Genomic DNA, 22,908 nt, shown 5'->3' with positions numbered 1-22,908 from the left:
GAGATAATTATTCTTCAATCGGACCTTGAAGAATATTTATCAATCACAATCAATAACAATTCTTAATCTCAAGAAGTGTTTGATTTGTCGTAGATTATCGGTTGTTTTATTTCATGGTCAAATATGTAAACACCAAAATGGTAGAAGATTAACAACGTGTATTTTTGAGTGATGATATAATTGGCCACATAAAGCTTTGTATAAATCTGCATCATTTGTTTGGATGTGACGACAATTGCACAGCGGTCACAGATCAATAAATTTATTTCACGATAAAATATCAAAAGGAAAATCATTAATCTCTAGAAATATATTATATGTATAGTCTATCTATAGAAGTATCTCGAAGAAGATGTTGAGAAGTTATGAACAAGGATGTTAAAATATTTTCCCCTCACTAGCTCGGAAACACGTGTTTTGTCCTTTAATACCAGCGGGTAAAAACGCATTTTATCCACTAGTGGGTAAAGTAATTTGATCTTGAATAAAGTCAAATTAACTGCTTTAAAATTGATAAAAGTAGGTGAATCTAGTAATAAAGATGATTTGCCACCTGTGGAACTATTGGAAGCAGTGATAAACGCATTTTTTGCGTTGTAGTTTCCTCGCTATAGTGAGGGGAAAAGTTTTGTGTTACACTCGGGTGCAAATGTATTTTACTTCTCGTGTGTTAAAAAACTCGCAAGTTCAGGATTCTATTCTCGAACCACTCGCTTCGCTCGTGGTTCAACTATAGAATCCTTTCACTTGCTCGTTTTTCAATTTCACACTCGGCGTTAAAATACAACTTTGCCCCCTTGTATAGCAAATAACTATTATTCCTTCAAAATAATTGTTACGCATGTACAAATAAAAAATGATAATGCGGGTTTTCCAGCCACTATCCTTATCGCAGTACGCCGATATAGAACAGGTCAGATGGTTTACTGGTTCTCTGGAGTCCCCAACCCGCACTTAGCTAGCGTGGGGTCTCAAATCATTGAGAGAACCTGACATTCTAGTGTCACTTTGTATGTGTTGTTGGATTCGGTGTTAGAATTATTATTTCGCATGAGAAAATGTATTCCGTTGGTCTCTTATTATTCACTGAAGGAAACAAAGAGAGATATTTCTTCAATACTTCCTGAATATAGATGGTTCGGAAATTAAACGACTAACGTTCGCATTTCACAAATTTAATGTGCTCTACATTCCTACTTAGTGCGCTTTCACATTATCCGATCCGATATCGGATGTACACCGATATTCCATACATTGAAGCCGCCATCTTTGGTTTTTGCATTTGAAATCCTTCCGACATCCGATATCGGATCGGATAATGTGGAAACGCACTTAAACTTCATCTAAATAATCATTTCATAATTTCATTTAATTTTGTATGCTAAGTTATTTTTCAGATGCTAGGTTATTATGTCGTAGTATTATTTATGAATGTTACGAGTAGATACCTACACTACTAAAATAATAAAATTTCCTTATACTTAACAGTGTCTAATTGTCTATAGGTTATTTATCTAACTTAACTGTTGCTACTAGGGCAAATTTTAAAAAGGGAAATAAAATAAAATTCACTAATCTGCACGAAAGTCTCAAACCTACATAAGGTAACCCAACCTAACCTAACCACAAAATTAAAATTTTGAAAAAACCCCCTACCGCGACATATAGTGGACCGATTTTTATGAAACATGGCTAAGAAGACTCCCGACTAACTCAGCTTTCAAACACAAATATAAATCGGTTGATCCGTTCGGGAGCTACGATGCCACACAGACAGACACACACACAAACAGACAGACAGACAGACAAACAAACAGACAGACACGTCAAACTTATAATAACACCCTGTCGTTTTTGCGTCGGGGGTTAAGAACTAATTTACAATCTTTCAACAGCTTCCAACCTTCGACGCGAAATTCCCCGCTCGCGTCACCGGCGTCCCCGCCCCAGAAATATCCTGGTACAAGAACGGATCCCCCATTTACGAATCTGAAAAGTACCACATGAAGAGAGACGGAGATGCTTGCTGTCTATACGTGAGGAATCTGGAGCTTGGGGACTCAGGGACGTTCAAATGTGTTGCGAAGAACAGAGAGGGAGAGGCTTCGTGTGAGGCGGCTTTAGAAGTAGTTGATAAGATGTGAGTATACCTTTAAATTGATTGCTTGACCACAATGGCGATCAAATATATGAAAGAAGCGAGTTCCAACGTATACAGTCTAAGCTCGTGTAGGCGAAAGCTAGGAACATACTACGCGGGCGTCCGCGGTCGCGCGACCGCAACCACGACCGATCAGTGTGCACGGTCTTCGGGACGTGGCTTCGGCTGACCAAAACATCCAGCGAGCCAGATTTCGATCGGATGCCCGTGCGTTCAAGGCCACGTCCACGGCCGACGACCGATAGTTTGAACGGTTAAGTGTATATTCATTGTCTAGATCCGCGTCCACGGTCGCGCGACGGCGGACGTCCGCATAATATCTTCCTAGCTGAACGCGTACTATGCTTGTACGAGTGAGATAACTTGAGATAAGACAGGTCGACTGGTCGCGTTCTTGACAGGCGGTAACTGTGAGGTAACTGAGAGCGGGTGGGCGGCACTTTCATCGGGAAGCAGGGAGTGCCCATGCTATACGATAGCACTCTTTATTACACTTACTGTGGTTATTTGGGGTTAAAGGGTTCTCCTGTGGGTTTAGTGATTTTTTACGCCCTAAATCTTAAGGATCCTTGGAACCGAATTGATTTCCACTTGGTCAGTTCTTGAAGGTAATTCTTAATAACTATTTACAGTGGCAAGAGGCAGAAGATCGAGCCACCAGCGTTCTTGAAGAAGATCGGCGATTGCGAAGTATACCGTGGCATGGGCGCCAAATTCACCGCTTGTGCCACCGGCACCCCAGACCCTGACGTTGAATGGTGAGTCTATTCAGTCTATAAAACCCTAATTACTGATCTATTGTGACTTCCTTATGCCAGTAACACGTACAAAGCCTGACCAGAAGAAAGTACCTATACGACTATTATCAAGAGGGCTCTGTTATACTATATGCGGTGACAGTTGAAAATAGTATGAAGAAAATAGTTTTTTTTTAATAAATTGACCAGTACCAGTGATTGACCTTATGGAAAGTGACGACAACGGCGAAGTTGTAGCGTAGCTCACTGGCCAGGTTTTACTTCATTTGATACTACGTAAGATCTGAAAATTAACTTCATTATTTATTGGCTACCGGCTTGGCTTATGACACAAACATATGAGGAAACTGAAGAATTACTTACTCTACTAACATATCCAGTTTAAAATACTACACACAAACAAACACACACACACACACGCACACACGAGGGATTTTGCCTGATTTTGCCTGATTTTATATTGACCGGCTTTGAAGTATGGATTTTGAATGCTCTTGTATATTTCTGGCTCAGTAATTTTAAGTACCTAGTTTTAAATTTCATAGTTTAGAAACATTGTTTAAGAGGTTACATTTAAATACTTTAGTAGCACAATATTTGGTAACAATCTTCAGAAATGGAAGAGCGGTACCTCCTGGCACAAGCTATAATAAAGCTTAAAAGGTGGTTCCAATCACTAGCTTTAAGATGAAAATTGTGAAAGAAAATAAACATTTTTTATTTTTTTTATTGCACTCTTAACAACCTCGAAAGTGTTCCACAAGGTTATCCACCAATTCGTAAAATTTATTACAAAATTGTGACTGTCTAAGTCAGAGGTCTAGTTAAGTAGTATTGAGTTCTCAAAAGCTCAAGTTAATTTAGTACTAAATTCTAAAATAACTTTCATGTTTTCTTCAGGTTCCGTAACGACGAGAAGCTGTTCCCTTGCGAACGCATCCGTATGGACAAGGAAACCACCGGCCTGCTCCGTCTGACCATCAGCGGTATTGATCCCAGCGATTGTGGCACTTACAAGTGCCGCATCTTCAATCCTCATGGAGAGGATTCCTGCACCGCGCAGCTCACTTATGACAGTAAGTTTGGCTTTAGAAAGAAGGCATAAAGAAGTTTCTAGACCCTGGTATTCAGCCATTAGACAGCACTGAAATGAAAACGTCTTCTCACTTCAACTCTTGTAATGAAAGCGCATTTACTCGATTTTTAACCGCCTTCCAAATCTCAAAGGAAGGGGTTATCAAGTCGTCTGTATGTTTTTTTTTTTTTTAATGTTTGTTCCTCGATATCTCCGTCGTCACTAGACCGATTTTGAATTTTTTTTTAATTGAATGTATATGCATACAGATTGGTCCCATTTTTCTCAGAACCAAGTTCTGATGATGGGATCCTGGAGAAATCGAGGGAACTCCTCAAATCTGAAAGGCATACATATGGTGATTTTTGTGTTTTTAAAGGAACAGCATGCATTTACGTACGGAACAGTGACATTTGGTGCAGTGGAACTCCTGATGATGGTCAGAATGGAACTCCTCAAATCTGAACGGCACACTTATAGTGACTTTGGTATTTTTATAAGAACAGCATGCACTTACGTCCATAACAGTGATATTTGGTGCAGTGGAATTGCTGATGATGGTCAGAACGGAACTCCTCAAATCTGAAAGGCACACTTATAATGACTTTGGTATTTTTATAAGAACAGCATGCACTTACGTCCAGAACAGTGACATTTGGTGCAGTGGAACTGAAGAGTGAGCCGCCCCTGGTTAGAGTTCCGTTCTGATAATCATTCTCATCTGTAAGTACTTCAGAATCATCCAGATTTCAAAATTGGTTCAGAAATGACAGAGATATCGAATAACAAACATTAAAAAATATACAGACGAATTGATAACATAATCCAACATTTGAAAGTATTTATCACCAGAACCCCAAAGGAAGGCGGTTTTTTTTTTCTTAAAAATTATTTATACTACGTCGGTGGCAAACAAACATACGGTCCGCCTGATGGAAAGCGGTCACCGTAACCTATGGACGCCTGCAACTCAAAGAGTGTCACAGGCGCGTTGTCACCCCATTAGAAACTTGTACACTCCCTTTTGCTGTATTAAGTATAAGATAAAAGGACACAGCAAAAAGGAGTGTACAAGTTCCAAGGAGGGTTCGGGTTGCCGACGACTCAAAGGACAATAGACGGAACAAATTAGTACCGTAAGTCCTCCCGTCGTCAGCATACCGCACCCTCGTTGAGCTCTGGCAGCCTTAGTCACCGGTAGGAAGACAACACTATGAGTAGGGCCTAGGTGCTATTTGGCTGCGGTCTTCTGTAAGGCGGAGGTACTACCCCAGTTGGGCTCTGCTCTAGATTAGAGCGAGACGATATCCGCTGTGCTGTGCAAGGCGGAATATCATTCCCTATGCCCTACCTCCTACTACAAGACCGCAGTGGTCCACAGATAGTTTAGTTGAAAATGAAAATGAAATATTTATTTTTCAAGTAGGCATATTACAATGCGCATATGAACGTCAAATAAAGCTACGCCGGCTCTAACCCTACGCCTCAGCCTCGAGAAGATTTCAGTCCCCCCTCAGTTGGGTGGGGGGTATCCACTATGGGACCGGCAAGAAACTCGGCGGGCAACTTCTTTTCAAAACATTACATCTTATAATTAACATGCATTAAATAACAAGATACAATTTAACATGCAAAAGTATTCATCAAAGAATATGAACAGACTAGGTACTCTATGGAAATTAATTTCAATAAATTATATTATTGCTTAATAATACGTCGTTCTTCTTCAGAGAAAACATATCAAATTGTCACAGAAGAAAAAGATAATATGAATCTCAATATCATTAAATATGTAATTTACCTACACAACATAAAATATAAAATATTTGATGTGCTTTCTTATCTGAACTGTGTCCTCTATACATAATACAATTATTTTAATTGCTATTCGTTTTTTGTAGTTTCTGGTTCGGGCCATGCATGTTTGTCTGTCAAATAGTCCTCGACTCTGTAATAAGCCTTTAACATCAATGTTTTTTTTAAGTAGTTCTTAAGAGCTGGGAGGGGTAATCTCAAAGCAGTGTCAGGTAACTTATTATAAAAATGAATGCATTGCCCAACAAATGACTTCTGTACTTTACGGACACGAAACTTCTTTATGGCAAGCTTATTTTTGTTTCTAGTGTTATAATTATGGATATCAGAATTCTTAGTGAAACAGTCTAAATTCTTAACAACATAAATTATACTATCATAAATGTATTGGGAAGCTACAGTTAAGATATTAATTTCTTTGAAGAGTTCTCTTACTGATTCACGTGTTCCTAAGTTGTAAATAGAACGAATGGCTCTCTTTTGTAATACAAAGATAGTCTGTATGTCAGCTGCTTTGCCCCAAACCAGAATACCGTATGACATTACACTGTGAAAATAACTATGATACACTAGGCGAGCTGTCTCAACATTAGTCAGTTGCCTGATTCTCCTAACGGCGTATGCGGCTGAACTTAATTTGCTTGCTAGTTTCTTTATATGAGGACTCCATTGTAGATTTTTGTCCAATGTTAAACCAAGGAACAGTGTTGTATCTACCATCTCTAAGCATTCATCATTCAAAAGTATTTTTGTATCGATTGGTTTAACATTCGGCAGAGAAAATCGAATACATTTGGTTTTCTTAGAATTAAGAAGTAAATTGTTGACAGTAAACCACTGCAGTACATCAGCTAACGTGCTATTAATTACATTGTAATCCGTAGATTTTCGGTCAACATTAAAAAGCAGTGATGTATCATCAGCAAAAAGTACTATTTCACAAAAGTTTTTTACTATATATGGCAAATCATTTATATAAACCAAAAACAGGAATGGACCTAAAATTGAGCCTTGTGGCACTCCTAATTGGACTACAGTCCCGCTAGAGCGAGTTTTGTTAACAACTACAGGGTGGCTAGCCGAATGGCACAATCGCTCACGAAACGAAGCGCTAGTAGATATCTATCTCTATCGCGCTTGCGTATTGGCGCGACAGAGCCAGCGGCGTATCGCTTTCGTTTGGCGTCGGAGAAATGCCATTCGGCTACGGGGCCTGTTTGTGTTCTATTGCTAAGGTAAGAAGACATAAAGTTTAGGGCATTTATAGACAAACCATAGTGTTCTAATTTCAAAATGAGCGTTCCATGATCCACACAATCAAAGGCTTTTGAAAGATCACAAAATATGCCAATTGCATCACAAGAATTTTCCCAAAAATTATATATATGTTTAATGAGTACCGAAGCAGCATCGGTCGTGGAACGGCCCCTTGTGAAACCGAACTGTTTGCTTGTAAGTAATCTATGTCTGTTGAAGTGTCCCAGTAGATCATTTAACATTAGCTTCTCAAAGACTTTACTTAGTACAGGAAGTATTGATATGGGACGGAAATTGGTTATATCACTCGAATCACCCGATTTAAAAAGCGGTATGACTTTGCTACATTTCATAAGATCTGGAAAGGTGCCTTGTGAAATTGAAATATTATATATTACGGCCAAGTAAGGTGCTATTATATCTATGACATGACTAATTACTTTAACTGATGTTCCCCATAAGTCTTCCGTTTTCTTTAAATTGAGTGACTTGAATGTTTTAACAATATTTACAGAGTCTACTTGACTAAATTCAAATGAATTATTACATTTCTTAACATTAGCACAAAGTAATGAATGGGCTTGAGCCGCAGAAGAATGTAAACATTTTGTGGTGTTAACGGCTATATTTGAGAAATAATCTTCGAATGCCGAGGCAACATCGCTGTTCGACACTATTTCGCTCCTTGAAAAACACAGTGTCATTAAATGAAAAACGTCTTTTTTGGGTACAATGGTTTAAAGTTTTGAAATTTTTGAATTGTCAAAAATTGCCATTTTTACAACAAACTTGTAATTTTTTTGGCAGTTCTTGATAGTTTTGTGACTAAACCTGATAGATATAATAGTAAATTGTATTTTTTTTATTTTGTTTCTAAGATAATTAAGCTTAAAAAAAATGGTAGTGACACTTTTCCATTTATTTTTGTTTAGGGACACATGACAATTTTATATCTTCGTTTTACTTTGTGGAAAAATGACACTATAGCCATTTTTTTATGAAATGTACCTTTTATTTCAATGAATAATTAGCAATCAAACCACCTTTTATGTATATACATTAAAATTTATTGAATTAAATGACATTCGGTCTCAAACCCTGTATCTATTTAGCATTACTGCCCTTAAAAACTAGTGTAAACTCTCCTGGCTTGCCCTCTGAAACAATAAAATATAACTAAAAAAATATTAGAAACAAAAATCACTTTCAGTCTTGAAATTTGCGTTAGTAATACAAAATTTATTTTAATATACATAAAATTCATGACATTTTATACAAAAAATTAAAATTGTCAGGAAAAAGTAACCAAAGTGCATTCAGGTTAAATTTAAAAAACAAATCAAACGCAATAAAATCAACAAATATCGAAAAAAATGACTTAAAACTAACCTTAAAACCCAGTGTTCCTCCCTCTGGCCCTTCGTGTAGCTTCCATGCGATCAGTTATGGACCAGACCTTTTAGCACAACTTGCCTTGTCGCGCGCGAGTCCATACATCAAGCACGACTTCAAGTATGGACTCGCGCGCGACAAGACAAGTTTGTTGTGCTAGAGGGGCTGATCAGTGTTACGATCAGTTTTTGAGGAATATTTTCCCATTCCTCAATAACTACGGCTTCCAGCTCGTTGAGGGTGGCTGGAGCAGGATCCCGTGACCAAACAAGCCGTTTTAACTCATCCCAGAGATGTTCGATGGGGTTCAGGTCGGGGCTCGTTGCTGCCACTCCATTACGGTGCATTCCGACCTCATGCAGGGAGTCCCGCACTATCAAGGCAGTATGGCAACGGGCGTAGACGTGCATGAATTGGAAATCAGGTCCAAAAAACTCAGCGTACGAGACCATACGTTCTTCTAAGATCTCCATAATGTAACTGCCTGCAGTTAAGGACCCCTCAAACCGACCACAGCCAGTGCGGGAAACACAGACGAGTTCCGTTTTGCCGTCGATGGAAATGCCGCCCCAGAACATGCACGTAACTGACTGTTTCTTCGGTGAAGACTGGTGTAAACTGCTCTCCTTGACTCCTGTACACCCTTTTGCGTCTATAGTTAGTATAAATGATCTCTTTCGTCTCGTTGGGGAACAGAACTTTCCTCTATTGCTGCAACGTCCAATTCTTAAGCCTTATGGCAATTCGATTGGGGTATTGGCTCTGACTTCAATTGGTAGCCCCTGTCAGCTCTTCGGGGTAACATTTTCTTCTCCATCAATCTTCTTCTGATCATGGAGACACTCACTACAGTTCTTCGAGCTGTTCTAAGTAGTATCTGCAGCTCAGGAGCGATAAGACAGCGGTTCCGCAAAGAGGCCGATGCAATGTACCGGTCGTCTCTAGCGGTGGTGCAGCGTCTTCTCTCAGATCCAGGCCTCCTAATGTAGCTACTGGTCTCCAGAAACCCCAACAAGACTCGTTGCACCCGGAAACGGATTATGCTTAGGCGTTCAGCAACTTGCTATTGTCGTAGTCCGTTTAGGAGTAGTACCACCACTTGAGCTGCTTTTTCTGGTGTTTTACCCCTATTGCCTTCAAGGTTTTTTTTTTCTGCAGGCGTTCGTCCACGGTGACCTTTGGAGTGCAAAAGATCCACATGACACCTTTACAGCTTCTTTTAAAACCGTCTGGGGTAGCACACCTAATAGAGTCCCATTAAAATCGCATCAATACCTTTTTTTTGAACCACGGCAGATTGGCGATTATTGTTTTTAAGAAAGTTGTACACATTTTCTCTTAAAGGGCTTTAATTGTACTTTGAAATGATACAAATATTGATAGATTACAGACATTACAGTCAATAAGATTAGAGATATTTTTGCTTGAAACGATTTTGCGCGAGGTGCGATTTTTTTTTGACGACGTGGTATACCCTAACTTATGCGAAGTTTAGTCGGCCGCTTGAAATGTGCATGCTCGTGGCGATGTAGCAAATAGGTGATCTGTAGATGCTGGTGTGTTTATACTATTGATGATTGCTTTGAATTTTTGAGCCTTGAATATCGTTGAGCCATTTTTTACTGTAACAAACAAATATACTTATTTATGGCTAATAATTTAATTATATTAATGCACAAGAAATTTATCCACTAGCAATCATAGTTTTTATATTGTATCTTAAATTAATAATTGTGTCTTGTAGATCACAAAAATAGCAATTACTTCGTAAAAAATGATTATACAAAAAATAACCTTCATTTTTATTAGCGCTGTTTGTAGGTATGTTAATAAATAATCCTATGAAAAAGACATTTTAATAGATTAAAATGTCTTTTTCATAGGATTTTATCAAAATTGTGTAGGTTTATGTGCTAAACTTAAATGGAACAATGGTATTAAACGTAATATGTCTAGAAGGTAATTAATCATTAACTGTTTTGTAATTTTAGTTACCGCAAAGCATGACATAAAACTTAAAGTGACAATAATCAGTCAACGCGTTTAAAGCTACCATTACCAGTTAAAGTGGCTTTAAACTCATAACAGCAGTATTCCATTTCTTTACAAGCGTAATTATGGTAATTCATACAATCAAAAATAAACTTTTTAACAAAAAATAAAACCGCCTTCAAAAATAAGCGCGTTACAAAACACGGAGAAACTAAAAAGCCAAAAATAATAAACCTTTCAATTCAGATTTCTTATCGTATTGCAATAAGCTAAACATCCAAATTATAAACAAATCAATTATTTTTGTAGTCGGTACCAGACCTGTTCGTCGCCTTGCTATTGCCTGTTTGCCCCACCCAACCATACACAGGCTGGTACCGACTCCAAAAATAATTGATTTGTTTATAATTTGGATGTTTAGCTTATTGCAATACGATAAGAAATCTGAATTGAAAGGTTTATTATTTTTGGCTTTTTAGTTTCTCCGTGTTTTGTAACGCGCTGATATTTTGAAGGCGGTTTTATTTTTTGTTAAAAAGTTTATTTATTTGTTGATTTTTAGTGGTTCCTAGTGATATTATATGTATCAGTCCGAATACATGTACAGTAGTGAAAGAATTATCCTTTAACTCCTAACCATTGAGGAGTTGACCTTCCATCATCAGCTCAGCCACATAAAATTATTACCATCAGACGTAAATACTGGTGTACCTTTGAAAAATAGACTAAAAACATTACATGTGCCTATAACATTTGAAGAGTTCCCTCGATTTCTCCAGGATCCCATCATCAGACCCTGACTTGGTGCCAATGGGACCATCTCGGGGTTATACTGGTTCGATCAAAAAAAAAAAATTTTGAAAATCGGTCCACGATTCTCGGAGATATCGAGTAACATACATACAAAAAATAAAAAAAAAAAAAAAAAAAAAACATTCAGTCGAATTGAGAACCTCCTCCTTTTTTGAAGTCGGTTAAAAATGACACTAAACAGACAATGACGATTCATTCATGCAAATTCTTTTTAGCGAGTTAAGACCATAACGTCATTTTAAGTAAAAGTACAGTACAACTTTATTTTTAACCTGCATTAAGCCTAATAGTTTAAAGCCAAACCGTCATTACGTGCACAGTGTCACTATACCTATCTCAAAACGTTTAGAATTGTTAAAGTACTAGTGTCATTATAGCAAAAATGACACTGTTACTTTAAAATGAAACTCAATATTGAATAGTTATTACAAGTTCAAAGTGACACTTTTAGGATTGATACAATGTTCCATAAGAAAATTGTCATACTTACCATTCAATCTCGCGGAACACCGTCACTAAACACAAAATGACAACTTTCGTCTTAGAGTTCACTACATTTTGATCGGCGTCCAGGTCATTAATGCAAACATGACATTGTTCCCGTCCCCCACGCGTCTATTCCCACTATTCGCCATAGTGACATTAGCGCCCCCTGTCGCCTCTAAGCAAGCTAAATTGATAGGTGTCTTTGCATTGCGTTCGTTATGAACGCGCGACCTAGATGGCGTTGTTAACTAAAAACCTATTGTTTTTGGATAGTGTCACTATGTTTTTCAAGGAGCGATTTGTTTACATTTACCAGCTTCTTTATTTATAATACTCCAAGTTGTTTTCACTTTGTTGTCCGACACTTTCAATTTAGAACTAATAAAGTTTTTCTTAGCAGTTAAACACACTTTCTTGAAGATTCTTGAGTAGTTTCTTACATAGTCCAGGAATTCTGAATTCTTGTTCAGCTCTCTCTCACCATAAAGTTCATAAAGTCTTTTTCTACTTTTGTGAATACCTACAGTAGCCCATTCACTAAACTTTGTTTTAACTTTTGACCCACTAATAGATTTCACTTTGAAATTGTTATTAAATTGATTAAGAATTACATTGAAAACATCTTGATACAAATGATTACAGTCATAATGCGAAAATGGTATTATAGACAAACTATGTTGAATTTCATTTTTGAATGATTCCAAGCGAGATCCAGTAATGGGTCTATATGTTATTGTTTGTGGAGTATCATGAATAACGTTTAAGAAAGCTGCCCTTTGGCCGCTGTGATCGGAATGAAAACAGTTAAATAATTTCTTATCTGTACATTCACAGTTACAAAAAATATTATCTAGGCATGTTGCACTAGTCACACCTACCCGAGTAGGTTCAATAAATAAATTAAATAAATTAAATGATTTAAACAAACAGAACATTTTAACAGTATTACTAGATGACTCGAGCAAGTTAACATTAAAATCTCCACATACAATAACATGTTTTTGGCCCTTGCATACTAAATTCAGAACATTTTCCATTGTAGATTCAAATATGCTGAAGTCAGCTGATGGTGGTCTATAAACACATACAATAATATATCTGTCTAATTCAACACATGAAATTTCTATAGTTCTTTCTATGGAATATTTTACAACATCTTTGCGCTCTTTACACTTCATAGAATTTTTAACAATAATAAGGGAGCCACCATGAGCAGCAGATTTTCTGGCAAAAAAACTAGCTAATTTAAAATTAACATAATCAAATATCAACTGTTCTTGTTTCAACCAATGTTCAGTAATACACATAACTTCAACACTATTACTATCTAAAAATAATCCTACTTCTAATTCTTTGCTGGAAAAACCCTGAATATTCTGGTGAACAACGTTCATACTCAGGTGTTTTTCCGCTGTCTTACAATCTAGTTTAAATGAGGCATGGGGTCCTTGGCTTTGTCAGCTGACTGAGACTTATATATAACACTATTACATCTATTTGGCTCAATATTGAAGGCCAATAACTCCACTAAATATACAAATAATTTCTTTGGCAAAAATACCTTCCGTGAAGCTAGCATGAAGCGTTCAATGAATTTATTTAAGTCAAAGAAATGGTACTTTTTATTAACAGCTATGGCATGGTACATTAAAGAATTATAGTAAGCTATCTTACAATTATAGTCATATGATACATTTTCTGCATAAGGTAGTGCACATAATATAATTTTCCCCACACCAGATTTTTCAATAACATTTAGTGTGGACATCAATTTATCTATGCTAAGCTTATCTACATTAAGACTATTTCCTAATAAAATTACTAATGTAGTACTGCTATCATAACATCCCTTTGAAATAAGGTCACATAAATGAGACAAAGTAATGTTTTGATAACAGTAATTTGTCACTTGTTGCTCTAACTGGTAGCTCAATAATGGGCCCATTCCTAACCCAATCTGATCTGAAAAAACAACTGTCTTACTGACTGCTCTAGGGGGCTGTTTAACTACTGCCGCATGCCTAGTTGTGTCGTGGGCCACATCGGCTTGAATAATCTTTGCTGGTGGCATTTGGCCACAATTACAATGTTTTCCATTTAATAATGCCTTACACCGCTCCTCCAAATCTCTATTTTCTAGCAGCAATTTATTAAAAGCCTGTATGTGCTCCTCAACTTGTTTTTTAGTAGTCTCATACATGGTGGATACATGGTGGAGTTCTAAAAAATAAAATCGTAAACCATTCAGCTACAATAAGTATACCTATATGGGTATGTATTTACAAACCTATGGAATCAAATGTGAGTTTCACTTGAGAAAAATCTTTATATTGCTTCTTTGTAAGCTTCGTTTTTCCGCCACCCTAATCATAAATACTGTGAACTTAAACATGTCATGTCATCTTTTTAACAGCATTGGAGCCTCGCCAAAGCAAGAAGCCAATTGGAGACCAGTACTCAGACTTCGACAAGATGAAGAAGACCGGCGTTCCCATGCCGCTGGCTGACAAGCCTATCATCTCGCGCATGACCGATCGGAAACTCACGTTGTCATGGAAACCGTCCATTCCGCACGGGCCACGGTTCCCTGTCACCTACCAGGTATGAAACCAATATCATACTAGTAGTAGGTGAGCAATTCCCGTTAAGTTTGTACATTTGGATCACGTCTCCGATTTTGATAAAAATTGGTAGGCTGACAGAGTCCATGATGCTGAGCAAGATCCACTAGGTTTCCCAAAATGCTATAAAGTTTGTATGAAACCTTCCTTTTTTTTACCAGATTTTTATACATTTTCGGTAACAACAAAGGAAAGTTTCATACAATCAACCTAGGACATTTTGGGAAACCTAGTGGATCTTGCTCCGCATCATGGACTCTATCAACCTACCAATTTGTATCAAAATCGGAGACGTGATCCAAATGTACAAACTTAACAGCAATTGCTCAGGTAATCGCTTGAATCTACTTTCGTTATCTGTCTTAGAAGTCATCTATCGCGCAAGGCGTCAGCGGTTCTTTGTTAGCAACCAGACAAAGAATTGCTATGCTTCCATTGTTTTATCATAAACCACTTTGTGATTCGTGTGTCTTTCATAATAATCTGCACGTCTCTGGATCGTCTTTCGGACTGTCTCTCGAATCTCACTCAAGAGATCGGTCCAATAGCGATCTAAATCTTCATATTAATGGAACCCTTTTGCAAGATTCGGGCTTATATCAACTAACCTCTTTTAAAAAGTACACAAGTGAGTCAGAAAATAAACCATATGCCTATGTCCTCAGGTGGAAATGTGCGAGCAACCCGACGGCGACTGGTTCACCGCCCGCACCGGCCTTCGCTCCTGCGTCTGTGACATCAGCAACCTCGAGCCGTTCCGCGACTACAAGTTCCGCATCCGCGTCGAAAACAAATATGGCGTCTCCGATCCCTCCCCCTACGCTATCACCCATCGCGCCAAACTCGAGCCCGACCCTCCTAAGTTCATACCTTACTTAGAACCTGGCATTGATTTCCGACCAGAAACATCCCCCTACTTCCCTAAAGACTTCGATATTGAACGACCACCGCATGACGGATACGCTCAAGCACCGAGATTCTTACGCCAAGAACATGATTGCCAGTACGGTGTGAAGGGACATAATGTGAATCTGTTCTGGTTCGTGTATGGATACCCGAAGCCGACGATGACGTATTACTTCAATGATGAGCCGATTGAGATTGGGGGCCGATTCGATTGGAGTTATACAAGGAATGGGCAGGCTACACTATTTATCAACAAGTAAGTAATGTGGAATGAAAATTGTCTTCCGTCTTCTTTCTTCTATTGCAGGATAGCTTGTTTAGCAAATTACTTGGGATTTTTTGGAGTAGGCAGTATAGCTAATAAGGGAAAGATAAATTCTTGGGTCTTTTTTACTGGCCTCCTCTTTTATCAGCCTCTATCTGTTTATGATCGTGACACAAAAACTCGCAATAGTTTACATTTTCTGATACCTACTTAACTCAAACTTCATGAACCGCCCGTGAAAATTGTCACCAGCTTTCTAAATACCTGATTGGAACAAAATCTGAGAATGAGTTCACTCCACCTCTTCTATAATTGAATTTTATAAATTTTCCAGAATGCTGGAACGTGACGAGGGTTACTACGAAGCTGTAGCCACTAACGAGCACGGCCAAACTCGCCAACGAGTTCGTCTCCAAGTAGCCGAGTACCCCACCTTTATCAAACGGCCTGAAGAAACTGTCGCGCTACAACGCCGCAGTGCCAGGATCGAGGCTAGGGTCACTGGAGTACCGTATCCTGAGATCAAGTGGTATAAGGACTGGCAGCCGCTTGCAGAGAGCTCCAGGATCAAGGTATGTCGACTTTGCTATCAGCCACTCCATGTTGTAATGGTCTGAAGAAACTGTTGCGCTGCAACGCCGTGGTGCCAGGATCGAGGCTAAGGTTACTGGAGTACCGTATCCTGAGATCAAGTGGTATAAGGACTGGCAGCCGCTTGCTGAGAGCTCCAGGATCAAGGTATGTCGACCTTACTATGAGCCACTCCATGTTGAAATGGTCTGAAGAAACTGTCGTGCTACAACGCCGCAGTGCCAGAATCGAGGCTAGGGTCACTGGAGTACCGTATCCTGAGATCAAGTGGTATAAGGATTGGCAGCCGCTTGCAGAAAGCTCCAGGATCAAGGTATATTGTCCTTTACTTCAGCCACTCGCATATTGTAATGGTCTGAAGAGACTGTTGCGCTACAACTAAGGTTCACTGGAGTACCGTATCCTGAGATCAACTGGTATAAGGAATTGTAGCCGGTGGCAGAAAGCTTGAGGATCAAGGTATGTTATATGTATAATATCAGCCATCTTATCGTCAATGGATGTAGAATTGTGGAATTAAGCCAACATATGGCCAATTATTGTAAAAATTCTAAAGTGAATGAAAATATTTGTATGTGCAGCAGAAGATGTTTTTCAATTAATAATACAGCTATGCTAGGATTTATACCAGAGGCACTATAATAGTTTAGATTTAACAACTGGAATTGTACTTCCTGGCGTGTCGTTGGTTAGGCCGTACCCCCAATTTTAATGCATAAGTTCTTCTTCCACCTTGTTTAGATCTTATGGGAAATTCAAAAGATCAACCACAAGATTAGTATTTCAACTAAGAAATTCAATAATATGTTATTACCAATAAATGATGATTGGTTGATACGCTAATTGTTGCTGTTTGGCAGAAATAAAGAAAAATTCAAATTTAAATCGTAACTTTCTTCCATCAGATGAAATTCATTGAGCCGGACACTACGATCCTGATCATCAACGACGTGATCCTCAAGGATGAGGGTCTGTACTCCATTTCTGCCAGAAACGTCGCTGGTTCCGTCAGCTCATCAGCCATGCTGCATGTTGAAGAGGAGGAGCATGTGTATTCTAACAGGTAAGTAATTTACTAGCTTTCTAATCTCGAGAACCGTTAGATGCACCTCCCAGGGGGAAAGCGGGGGTTATTTTTGGTTAGTCTTCTGTCGATATTTTAACCTTTCGGGACCCGCGTTTTGATCGTCAGGAAACTAAAATAAAAACAATGGGCCTATTCTAAAGACCTCTGCTCTATCTTAACAGTATGTCAGAAACCGATCGTAATTTACTTATAACTGCCCGCTTGTATGGCAAGAAACCGCTCAGCGGGTTCTCCGGCATCTGAGAAAAGTTCACGAGTGCCCACCAGGTGGATTCTAGGTTGCGAGAATGTTAATTTTATGATTTTTCTACCCAGAATTCGCGAGCACCCGCCCCGCATCAAGCCATCGACGAAGCCTTTCGGAGACTTCTACGACCTTGGAGATGAGCTGGGTCGCGGCGTGCAGGGTGTTGTGTACCACGCTGCTGAGAGACTTACTGGTAAGCTTTAGTTCAGTGAAGTTTGTAGTTCAGTGAAAATTTCCATATGATCATTCTGACAGGGTCGCCATGTAATATATAGATTTAGTACTACTAGACTAGAAGGTTTGGGAGCGCGGAGAGTAGAGTTGATCAGTGACCGCAGTAATATTTTATACAACATATCTGTCACGCATATGTTAATATATGGGGTTATCGCTGATACTTGTACTGTACATAATATGGATTTATGTTGCAGGAAAGAAGTCACTTATAAAAAGTTGAATATTTTCGTGTAATTGTAATTTCAATGATCAGACTCACTCAAAATACCCGAATCAAAAAAATCACAAAAAACATTTTTTTTTATTGGTATGTAGAGGTATTAGCCGTTTAGCAGGCAAGGGACGAAAAGCTTATAGCGCGATAAGAAAGAATGAGCCTGAGCAAGTGATCCAATGAAAAGATCTGTATATGGTTGTACTTAAACTTGTCCACAGGTCGCAACTACGCCGCTAAGATCATGCACGGCCACTCCGCCCTGAAGCCGTTCATGAAGAACGAGCTAGACATCATGAACCAGCTGAACGATATCCACCTGATCCGTCTCCATGATGCTTATGAGCATGACCATACGCTGGCGTTGGTGACTGAGCTGGCTGGCGGTGGCGAACTCGTCAGGGACAGGTTAGTAAGCAGATATTAAGATTCAATGAGAATCTATTAACTCTTGTCTATATGATGCTTATAAACATGGCCACACACTGGCTCTGGTGATTAGCTGGCTGGCGGTGGAAAACTCATTAGAGATAGGTGAGTCAGATGATGTCTCGGGCTAACTCGTCAGAGACAGAACAAACAGTCGAGTATTACGATTGGATTAGGCACAGAAGATTCTATGTATATACTTATTTCAAAAGTAGGGACCTTCCCAGCTTCTTATTGTCACATCTTGAGATGCCGACAACGCTGAGTTATTTAGCAAATTCGATCTTAACAATCAGATGTCTCGGGGTCCAAGTCCAATACTCACGTTTTTCTGGAGCAGAAGTCTTACAGGCAAATATTATCCCAATACAACTCGTACATGGGTCTTAAAGTATATATCCTGGTTTGACCTGCAGCTCTCCAAGTTTTCTTTCCATAATAGAAGGGCTCGAGGATCTTATATAATTTATTAAAAGTATCACAAAGTAATGAAATGTGTTCTTACTTCTTACAGACTGCTCCGAAGCACCGGATACACGGAAAGCGACATCGCCGGATACATCAGACAGCTGCTCAGAGGACTCAAGTACATGCATGATAACAGCATTGCTCATTTGGGTCTTACGGTAATTATAATAACAGTTTTATCAAACCTTAACTAGCCATCCTGTGCGAAGCGGGAGTGGACTTTATTACGCATGCAAAAAATGCCGAATTAGTCATATTATGAGTAAAGTTCTAATTTCAATCGCTTTACGATTATATCTGGAATAATTTAAAATCGAGAATAAGACCAAGTTATTCATGTCGAATTTTAACACAATCTATCGAAAACTAGACTATTGGGTACCTTTTTTATGATATCGATTATAGACTGAACAACCAGACAGTCGGAATCGTGGCATTACCGAGCAAAATGACAAATATTTTATGGCCCGGGTGGTTCTCATTTGGCTGAATGTCAAAAATGTTAATTAGCCACTTGTGTTTAAAATCAACTTTTTAAAAGTGTGACATTTCGTTATGTAGATTTTACTATACCTATTCTTTTTACTTTTAGATTGGAGAGCTCCTTCTTTCTCACGCTGGTTCCGATCAACTGAAGATCTGTGACTTCGGGCTTTCTCGCAAGATTATGTTCAACAAGCTGGCTTCACTTGACTACGGTTTCCCTGAATACGTCGCACCTGAGGTACGGAACTGCAATTAATGAACAAACTATTCGAAATATTTTTGAGTAAGACTCAATTGATGTCCTTTAAACTATGTACATGGCGCAGTCGGTAGGATGGATAAAGATGCAATATTTATATAGAACTAGCTTTTGCCCGCGGCTTCACTCGCGTTAGAAAAAGACAAAAGTAGCCTATATCACTCACGACAAAAAAATCACGTTAATTCGTCGCTCCGTTTTGCCGTGAAAGACGGACAAACAAACAGACACACACACACTTTTCCATTTATAATATTAGTATGGATACAGGAGGAAGAGGAGAAATGATCGGACGATAGTTTAATAGGAGTAACAGAGAAAGCGCTATTATAGTTTGTTTTTCTCATAGTCTCACTTTCCCTTTAAAGAAATCGTTAATGATGTTAAGTATTTTTTGTTTGCCCACCAAGGTGTTTTTAGATGCACAAGTTTAGACCCCGAGTTGCGGTTAAAATCTCGAGGAAAAAAAACCTCTATAGAAATCATTCTCCTATGACATCCATTGCCTGATACGATAGGTTCACTATTATCTGGCAGAAACTTTTTACGCATATATTTGATTCGTATAATAGTTCTTGGCAGAAGTCAAGTTTGGCAGAAACACCTTATGCAGAATATGCTTTGGCAGTAATCATTTCGCAGATTTTTGTAATACCGAATCGTCTGTTGTCATAATGTTGATGAACATAATAGTCTTCTAGTCGAACAATACATTTGCAGATAATATTTGTGCATAATATTTAGGCGGCATGAAGTTGTATTTTGCTATTTGATAGCGAGTTGGATGTGTTGGGGATGCAAGATACCTAACACTCCTCCTCGCTTCGCTCGTCGTCGTACCTAACGGTGACTCTGGGGCATTTTTTCTTTTCTGATAGCGAGTAATAATTATGCTATAAGATTATTATGGTACAACATACAATTATGCTAAACCAAAGTCGACCAAAGTAATGTTCTGTAAAACAATATTCTGCCAAATGTATCTTATGCGTGGCAGTAATAATGCCAACTAAGTTTTCTGCAAAATTACCATTCGACCGAAAGTGTTTCTGCGAAACATGTTATGTGAAGTGTGTTTTGGACTAAAATTATTCTGCCAGATGAGGGTAACCCGATACGATAACGTTTTCCACCCAACCGTAGGTTGCAAGCGGCGAAGGCGTCTCATTCAACGCCGATATGTGGAGCGTGGGCATCGTCACCTACATTCTGCTGAGTGGCCACTCTCCCTTCAGAGGAATCAATGATCGTGAAACGCTCATCAGGATCCGGGATGGAAAGTGGGACTGGCATGACGAAGAATGGTGGTCCAGACTCAGGTATTTTGCTGCTGATGTTACTCTCTTAACACATTCACTACCAGACAAAAAAATGGCGCACTACGTCAGAAATCGCACATTATCTATAACCACCTGCTTATATGGCGTCTACCCGCCCAGTGGGTATCTGAGCAAGGTTCACGAGTTCTTGGTGTCAAACGTGTTAATGAGTTGAGTTTGATCAATAGTTGATTGTAATCAGAGATCTGTATTCTCCGCACTTAATTTGTAAATCGTGGGATCAAAGCTCCAGTCCTCACGATACAGGCTAGACCTAGTGTGAGAAAAAAAAAATAGGGGCATCATCCGAATACAAAATTGTACAACCTCTGACAAGATTCAAGCTCACGATACTTGGAACTGCTCTAATCTAGTATCAACTCTGCAACAGTGGCTTAAAAGTGTGCGAATCTTTTCATTCCTTCTTTCATGCTTTAATTCTTCCCTTTTTTGATTTGTTTTCCGTTTTCTCAGCCTGGAATGCCGTGACTTCATCTCAAAGCTGCTAGTATACCGCTGGGAGGATAGAATGGACGTGAACACAGCCCTGAACCACCCCTGGTTGACCGGAGCCGATAGGATCAGGACTGACGAATACATCATCAGCACAGACCGGCTGAGGAACTACTACAATTTGTACAGGTGAGATTGTATCTCAGGCTGAAAAACAATCACTTATCGATAAAATGGAGTAATTTACACTCATTATCGCTACCTTAAAAATCGAGTATATTTCTCATATTCATTTAGCAGCTGAGCAATTCCCGAAAAGTTTGTACATTTGGATCACGTCTCCGATTTTGATAAAAATTGGAGACGTGATCCAAATGTACAAACTTTTCGGGAATTGCTGAGATGCTGAGCTTATGAAGTTAGATCATTCATTTCCCGTCTGAAAACCTAGGCCTATCATGTGGTATACACGTTTCACATATATAATAATAATGATGGGATGGAAAATCACTTGCACCTTTGGTAACTTATATTTTTCTCTTTGTGCTACAGAGACTGGACCGGCAACGCCCAATGCCGCAATTGGTTCAGACGTAAGCCGCTGAGCGGCGCCTTCGAGCATCCATCCAAAATGGTCTACCCGCCCGGAGAAACTTACACACCAGAAGGTACGTTGCACTATCATTCACAGTTATTCACTTTTGAAAGAGTTGTCGTGGTTGTATTATATGTATGTCAAATTTGACATGATGTTTAGCGTTATTAGCTAAGTATGCATCTTTGCATCAAAAATGCTAAGTTTAGCAGTTTTTAAACCAACCAAAGTGGCCTTTTATTCTAATTTTAAAATATTACCTAAATTTTGGTAGACAATAATTATTTGTTACACAAGGGGGCAAAGTTGTATTTTAACACACGAGAAGTAAAATACATTTGCACCCGAGTGTAACACAAAACTTTTCCCCTCACTATAGCGAGGAAACTACAACGCAAAAAATGCGTTTATCACTGCGTCCAGTAGTTCCACAGGTGGTAAATCATCTTTATTACTAGATTCACCTACTTTTATCAATTTTAAAACAGTTAAGTTGACTTTATTCAAGGTCAAATTACTTTACCCACTAGTGGATAAATTGCGTTTTTACTCGCTGGTATTAAAGGACAAAACACGTGTTTCCGAGCTAGTGAGGAGAAAAAGTACTTTTTGGCAGCTGTAAGAGTACTTTTTAAAACATAAATATATGTTTTAGGCACGCCGGAGCGCTCGTCTCGCGATCGCGGAGGCAGCCCGTGGGACCTCAAGTTCAAGCAGTGGGAACACCCCGACTGGGAAGTCACCGCCACTTCCGAGAGCCAGTGAGTGCCTTGTTTATCATATATCATCTTGCTTTATGAACTCATTCAATTCAATTCAATTCAATTCACCCCGACTGGGAAGTCACCGCCACTTCCGAGAGCCAGTGAGTGCCTTGTTTATCATATATCATCTTGCTTTATGAACTCATTCAATTCAATTCAATTCAATTCACCCCGACTGGGAAGTCACTGCCACTTCCGAGAGCCAGTGAGTGCCTTGT

At 38.9% G+C, this 22,908-nt stretch overlaps 1 protein-coding gene across 5 annotated transcripts in view; it reads left to right on the top strand.

The window, feature by feature from the left end:
• The window catches only part of LOC125225432 (obscurin), a 174,448-nt gene that overhangs the window by 144,669 nt on the left and 6,871 nt on the right, over nt 1–22,908 (top strand). For all 5 annotated transcript variants that reach the window (XM_048129162.1, XM_048129159.1, XM_048129161.1 and 2 more), the window contains 15 exons: nt 1,896–2,140; nt 2,794–2,919; nt 3,820–3,995; nt 14,163–14,350; nt 15,036–15,532; nt 15,876–16,113; nt 17,038–17,195; nt 17,535–17,659; nt 18,139–18,325; nt 18,861–18,972; nt 19,407–19,538; nt 20,703–20,878; nt 21,353–21,520; nt 21,884–21,999; nt 22,582–22,687. In XM_048129162.1, the coding sequence (XP_047985119.1) occupies nt 1,896–2,140; nt 2,794–2,919; nt 3,820–3,995; nt 14,163–14,350; nt 15,036–15,532; nt 15,876–16,113; nt 17,038–17,195; nt 17,535–17,659; nt 18,139–18,325; nt 18,861–18,972; nt 19,407–19,538; nt 20,703–20,878; nt 21,353–21,520; nt 21,884–21,999; nt 22,582–22,687 (2,750 nt within the window). The remainder of the gene's footprint in view (nt 1–1,895; nt 2,141–2,793; nt 2,920–3,819; nt 3,996–14,162; nt 14,351–15,035; nt 15,533–15,875; nt 16,114–17,037; nt 17,196–17,534; nt 17,660–18,138; nt 18,326–18,860; nt 18,973–19,406; nt 19,539–20,702; nt 20,879–21,352; nt 21,521–21,883; nt 22,000–22,581; nt 22,688–22,908) is intronic.

Source organism: Leguminivora glycinivorella, chromosome 4 (genome assembly GCF_023078275.1).
Source record: "Leguminivora glycinivorella isolate SPB_JAAS2020 chromosome 4, LegGlyc_1.1, whole genome shotgun sequence".
In the NCBI taxonomy this organism is placed as follows: Eukaryota; Metazoa; Arthropoda; class Insecta; order Lepidoptera; family Tortricidae; genus Leguminivora; species Leguminivora glycinivorella.
The sequence above is the reverse complement of the archived record's forward strand: the minus strand, read 5'-3'. Positions and strand labels throughout refer to the sequence as shown.